Source organism: Sesamum indicum, linkage group LG12 (genome assembly GCF_026168435.1).
Source record: "Sesamum indicum cultivar Baizhima isolate 11 linkage group LG12, ASM2616843v1, whole genome shotgun sequence".
NCBI lineage: Eukaryota > Viridiplantae > Streptophyta > Magnoliopsida > Lamiales > Pedaliaceae > Sesamum > Sesamum indicum.
Window position 1 is genome coordinate 5,698,752 of NC_142668.1, and position 7,217 is coordinate 5,705,968.

Genomic DNA, 7,217 nt, shown 5'->3' on the forward strand with positions numbered 1-7,217 from the left:
TTGAGGGATGGGTCTCTCATCACCACCATTTTAATAACAAAAATTTTAGATTTCATACAATAATAGAGTGAAATCGTAAAAGAGGGGAGAGAAATTAGGGCTACAGAATTTTGGGAGTTCTGCTTCTGAAAAATTTGACTGAGAAGAGTCACGTGTTTTGCACGTAACTTATAATTTAACAAGATGTATACGTCATTGTCTACGTGGAAATACACGTAACTATACTGGCTGCTTTTTCACCATGGCCTTGCCAAGTTAGTAATTTTCGGTGAAAATGTTTAAATTAGCCAGAAAATTGAGGATAAAATTCTAATTTATATTTAGTTGACACATTTCTGTAAATTATTAGTCAAAATGTGATAACAACAAAAGTTAGTGTACTAAAATTAATTACGGATAAAGTTAAAGGACCAAAAAAAAAAAATTCCTAAATATGAGTTGTATTGTTGGTTGCATAGTTATTATTTTATTTTCATGAATCATTGTTTGTGTGTACAATTATTGTTAGGAATAACTACACTCTATTTTTTTTAAATTTGGTGTAATTATACATAAACTTCTGTGAATTGGAAAATTTCATTTATCATCTATGAAATTTGTTCCATCTAACAAATAACTCCCGTCATCGATCAAAATTGAAAAAAATCTATATTTTCTCCCTATTGAGTTATACTGGTTTATTGCAGGTCAAACAAATATTTTATGATCAAATTACCCTCATACGTCTTCATGCATTAATGCATATGAAGAGGTATATTCATCATTAAGAGTAATTTAGTCGAAAATAAATTGTTAGACCTGCAATAAGTTAGTAATAAATCAATTGAGGTTAAATATCAATTTTCGTTCAGATTTTTTGTTAGTATCAGCAAACTCAGTGGATTTTGACTAACGAAGGGACTTATTTGTTAAACGGAAGCAAATGCCAGGGATGTCACGTGTAATTTCCCAAATCACAAGAAATTTATGTACAATTACACCAAACTATAATTTATGTGTAATTACACCAAATTTCAGAGGAGGGGAGTGTAACTATTATTATTATCGCATTATTTCAAGAAAGAAGGGTCGCAAAAATGCTAAAAAAGTGTGGGAATATATATATGCTTTAAGAAAATATTAGCATTATATAATTAAAACTAATATTTAAAACATCGAAATTTCTCATTATGTAATGTATATATGGAGCATAAAATTATTTTACTGAAATAATATTTATAATTTTATTAATATAATTTAACGGGCTAATTAAAGATAGTATGTATATAGTCGAAAGAAATAAAAATAAATAGGCAAATTGAATTTAGAATATATTTTTTATCATAACTATTTGAATATCTCTTCATTATAAGATACATATTTTAATATATATATATATATAATTAATTTTAAACGAAAAGATTGCTTCTTTTTCCCCCAAAAACTTGTAATTTCACTTACCAAATTATATTTGACGTTCTGCAATTTCTAAGAGATTTTCCACAAAATATTTTCAAAAAAATAAAAATATCAACTTATATATGCATTTAAGAAGTTCTATGAGATAGTAAGATCACATGCTTAAATAAATCAAACACATATTCTTATTTTCACATATAAAATTTGAAAAATTCAACGATTAAATTTGAATGTTGAAAAACAAATCAAAATTCTTTTTCTCTTCTTTTTTATTATTTTCAACATAACAACTAAAAAATTTCAATTCAACTAATCATTATTCAATTTGTTCAAAGTTCAACTAATACAAAGTATTTGAAGAACAAACCAAATTAATATTTAATATTATCTTACAATGCAATTAGAGGGGTAAATACTAAATAGATTGATTCCTATTTCATAAAAAAGAATTATTCAAATTTGGAGTGATTTTATTAAATTTAAATTAATATTTAGACTATGGATATTATTATTTATTAAGTCCTCGAGTTAGAGTAGTTCATCAATTTTTTATTTAATTTACCAAATCAAACCTCAAAATTTATCAAAAAAAAAAAAAAATTCAAACGTAAATTTATTCTTAATTATTTACTTAAAAAAAATTATCAAGTGGGAGGGTCGAGGTCTTAACATCAAAAGTGCGTTCAAGTTTCACGAATAAGGGTATGTGCCTATTTTTATAATAACTTATTATTCTTTGTACAGAATTGATGTATTCAATACTTAAATATAGGAAAAAATGTAAGCAATTCTCTTGTGAAATCGCAAATGAGCAAATTACCCCCTTATGAAAAAATAAATAGCGATTTACCTTCTTGTACTTTTTAAAATACAACAATTTACCTCCCTGTATAAGGAGGTACATTGCTTCATTTTGAAAAGTATAGGGGGTAAATTGCTATATTTTTTTCATAACGGGTAATGTGCTCATTTTCAATATCACAGTAGGGTAAATTGCTATTCACCCTTTAAATATATTGAAGGATATAATGAAATACATATGTCGTAAAATAAAAGATTTAACAATAAATTTAAAAAACTTGAATTAAGTATGAAATAGTTTGATTTATATTTAAATCTTGTATGTGTGAGTATCAATGTAAAAGAGCAATGTTGACTTTCTATCATACTCTTTTATCTAATAAATTGGTGTCGTATAAATGAGTTATTGAAATGTGTCGTTTTTCACATTAAGAATGGTGGCGTAGGCAATACATTTATGTGTTTAATATCAATATGATATAAAAGTGTGATAAAAGATGCAACAGAGCTTCGTAAAAATGAAATAATTTTTTTTGGAAAAATTATATTTTGTCGTTTCAATTATACTCGCACTTATATTTTGGTATAATTTTTTTTTTATATCAACTTTGTATTACACTTTGTCATATATGACCGTATTTTTTGTCGAAAAAACATGTCATTCTGTGCATATATGAAAATATCACATTACATAATATTTAAATATCACATGTGCACTATATGTGATGTTTTTCGATAAAAGTTTTGGTAGAAAAACAGTTATAAATAATAAAATGCAAAATTTTATAAAGTTGAGATGATAAATTAAAGACAAAAAGACGATCATAATTCGAATCACAAAATATTATTAACCCTAATCATTTTCCTTTTAGCAAATAACAAGAGAAATTGCTATTTCCAATTCTTCTTGGGTTTGGTCAATTCCTCTCAAAATTCCCACACTCTCTTTCACCATTTAAATAAACTAATAGAAAATCTTACAGCATTCTTATGTGAAACCGCGTCAAAGGTTGCATTGGTGCAGCTGAAAAGGTTGCAACATTCAAAGTCTTTCTTCAAACATCCTTCCCCATTCAAACCAATTTATTTCTTTCTTCATCACTGACGATTACACCCCATTTCTCCAAACCTTCCCATTTTTTCCCCTCTTTCCATCTCCTTCCTCTTCTTGCATTTCTCTCACTCTATATTTGTCTGTTTTTCCCCCCAAGAAAGAAGTGAGCAGAGAACTCTTTCAGCCCAGATCAAAAGAAAACAAAGAAAAATTGAATCTTGATTCTGAAACTCAAACTGGCTGAAATGGGTCGCATTCTTTGAGCCCAGATGGAAAAAGTATTGAATCTTGGATTTTGAGTTGAACTGATTCTTGGGTTCGTGGATTGGTCTTCATCTGTTCAATTTTGAAGTTGTGTTCTTGTTATTTTTGTTTGTGTTTCCCAGCTAGAGGGCTTTTATTTTTTCATGATGTCAAAGTCTTTTCTTGTTGTGGGAATCTTTTACTTGTTGTACTGCGGCATGTTAGCAAGTGGAGGTGGAGTTCAAACTGTCAGCAGTCTGAATTCCAATGCCTCCATCTTTACAGCCATGGAAATGCCCAGCTTCAATGCTGTATCTTCTTCTTCCGTGGATTCAGGTTGCAGCTTTTCTAATTCGGGTACTAAGATCAGAACACATACAGTTGTGCCTCAAGAGGAAGCCAATGATGGCCGAGGTGAAGACTTTGAAATGAAGCCGACTGTTGTGCTCAATTTGAAGCAAAGATCGCCAGGCAAAGATTTTAAGCCGGCGGATTGTGTTGTGGAGTCCACTGCAAAGGATTTGACAAGAATTCAGACTCTTCATACTAGGATAGTTGAGAAAAAGAACCAGAACACCATTTCCAGGCTCAAGAAAGATGGTGATCAGCAGTCTTACAGCCCGGTTGTTTCGCCTGCTTCCTCGCTGGAATCTTATGGCGGTGGGTTTTCCGGGCAGCTTGTGGCGACGCTGGAGTCTGGTGTGAGTCTTGGCTCGGGGGAGTATTTCATGGATGTGTTTATTGGTACACCTCCTAAACATTTCTCTTTGATTCTTGATACCGGTAGTGATCTTAACTGGATTCAATGTGTTCCTTGTTATGATTGTTTCGAACAAAATGGGCCTTATTATGATCCTAAGGAGTCGAGTTCGTTTAGGAATATAAGCTGTAACGATCCCCGTTGTCACCTTGTTTCTTCCCCTGATCCCCCACAGCCCTGCAAGGGTGAGAATCAGAGCTGCCCTTATTACTATTGGTATGGAGATAGCTCAAACACGACCGGGGACTTTGCGGTGGAGACGTTCACCGTGAATCTCACGGCCCTGAGTGGGAAACAAGAGTTTAGGAAAGTGGAGAATGTGATGTTTGGATGTGGTCATTGGAATAGAGGGCTGTTTCATGGTGCGGCCGGATTGTTAGGCCTTGGGAGGGGGCCTTTGTCGTTCTCGTCTCAGCTCCAATCTCTATACGGTCACTCATTTTCGTATTGTCTTGTGGATAGAAACAGCAACACTAGTGTTAGCAGCAAGCTGATTTTTGGTGAGGACAAAGGGCTATTAAGCCACCCCGAGTTGAACTTCACTACGTTGGTCGGTGGGAAAGACAACCCAGTCGACACATTCTATTATGTCCATATAAAGTCGGTTGTCGTTGGAGGAGAGGTGCTGAACATTCCAGAGGAGACTTGGAGTTTGTCATCTGAAGGTGCTGGTGGGACGATAATCGACTCCGGGACGACACTGAGTTATTTTGCTGATCCGGCTTATAAGATCATTAAAGAGGCTTTTGTGAAGAAAGTGAAGGGCTATCCGATTGTGGAAGATTTCCCAATACTGGATCCTTGTTACAACGTGTCCAGTGTCGACAAACCGGAGCTGCCCTCTTTCGGGCTAGTCTTTGCTGATGGGGCAATATGGAATTTCCCAGTCGAGAACTACTTCATCAGGCTTGATCCCGACGACATTGTCTGCTTGGCGATCTTGGGAACCCCTCGTTCGGCTCTGTCGATCATTGGGAACTACCAACAGCAGAATTTCCACATCTTGTATGACACAAAACAGTCAAGGCTCGGCTTTGCACCGACGAAATGTGCTGATATGTAGCTTTCTTAGTAGTGTATAGTCTGGGAAGTTGGCGGAAAACTGTAAACACGCCGGGTTGGAGGGTCGCACGATTTTATTTACTCGAGGTAAAAAACACCGTTATACACAAAAATTTCCTGTTGTTAGGCTTAGGCGATTCGTATATTGATTAACACATTTCAAGATCTTCAATGTTGTGGTGCTGGTTGCACAGTTTTGCTGGTTCTTGTGATGCTTGGATTCAAGCCTGGAAATGTTCACTGGAATTCATGTTGGGATGACTGATAACATTGTTTGGATTCTTTGATACTTGTTGTAGCATGTTGTCCGAGTTAGTAGTCTTGGGATGACTATAATAAAACCTTCTTAGTTGTAGTAAAAATTACATAAACTATGTGATGTGTTTGTATAATGAAAGTAGCACCTGACACAAATGTCTGTCCCATGAAAAACATTACTGATAGGAGGTGTAACTGTAATTAACAACGGGTGTTTGTGTAATTATTCAATCAAAATCAGCAATTTTTATGTAATTTAACTATTTTGTGAGGATGTATATGTAATCTAGTGTAAAAAAATGTTGTATAATATCAAATAATTCTTTTTTCTTTTTTGGTTGGGGTTGGAAAATGGTCATTTTGATGTGCATAAATTTATTTATCTATACTAATATAAAAATAAAAAAAAATGTCATTTACACTCAAATGACCATTGACACCATGGCATCAATTTTTAAATATTAGATCTTAATTAGATAATCTTAAAGATCAATTATAATTACTTTTTTTTTATACAAAGGTAACTTAATGCCATTTTAACATCGCCGTACTAGTTCGTCGTGTCGATAATAAGTTGGTTTATTTATTTATTTTTTTAAGAATGATTTATTGATTTATATATTTTACTTTATTTATCATATGTTTTAACAATAAAAGATTATTTATTATATGCATGTAGGAATAGCGTGTCATGATAGTAGTTTATTATATACATGCAGGGACGACGTGCCATAAGGATTAGTACTATCTAAAGAGAAGAGACTTTATCTATATTAATATAAAAAAAAAAAACCCCTAGTGGTTAATGATATCTCCGCACCAATTTTTTATGAAGTAAAAAATGCCTTCAGATAAAATAACTACTTTGATCAACTTTTCAAAATTTACATTAATCGATAAATTATTATTTCTTTCTTTCCTTCTTTTTATTAATGTAATGTACAGATTTATATGTTTTACTCTTATTTTATAATATATTTTAAATCGTGAAAGATTATTTATTAGGGAATAATACAATTTATCTGCTTGTGATATGAGAAATGAGCAAAAAATTCCATGTGAAAAATAAAATAGCAAATTGCCCCCTGTATTTTGGAAAAAGAAGCAAATTACCCTCCTATCTAAACCACTAATAGGGGGTAATTTGCTTTATTTTTTGAAACACAGGGGATAATTTGCTAATTCTTTTTTCACATGGAATTTTTTGCTCGTTTCGCATATCACAGGGGTAAATTGCATTTAATCCCTTATTTATTATATGTGCGTAGGAACGACGTGCCACAAGAGCAAGTAGATTTAAAATGGTCATTTTAATACCATTACACAAATTATTTTAGTACAAAATATCCCTTCAACTTCCCAACTCATGTTAAAGTAACCACGCAATCAAGTTCTTTTAGAAAATTAGTTCCATGCAATTACATGTACTGAAAAATTAATTTACTCCCATTTTATTTAAGTTTATTGTCAATTTTGAAATTGAAATAACATTTAGTATTTATTTTGTATGTATATATAATAATCATTATCAATATAACATATATTATTGAAAGAGTCAATTTTTTATTTAATTTGAGTAATATATATATATATATATATATATTGATAATCAATGCACTAAAAAGATGTATAAGACAGTTA

At 31.9% G+C, this 7,217-nt stretch overlaps 1 protein-coding gene across 1 annotated transcript; it reads left to right on the forward strand.

The window, feature by feature from the left end:
- The first annotated feature begins 3,220 nt into the window (after nt 1–3,220).
- LOC105178716 (aspartyl protease family protein 2-like) lies at nt 3,221–5,586 on the forward strand. The gene has a single exon (XM_011102246.3). It carries the CDS (start codon nt 3,661–3,663, stop codon nt 5,317–5,319), a length of 1,659 nt encoding a protein of 552 aa, XP_011100548.1. The 5' UTR covers nt 3,221–3,660; the 3' UTR covers nt 5,320–5,586.
- Nucleotides 5,587–7,217: the final 1,631 nt, after the last annotated feature.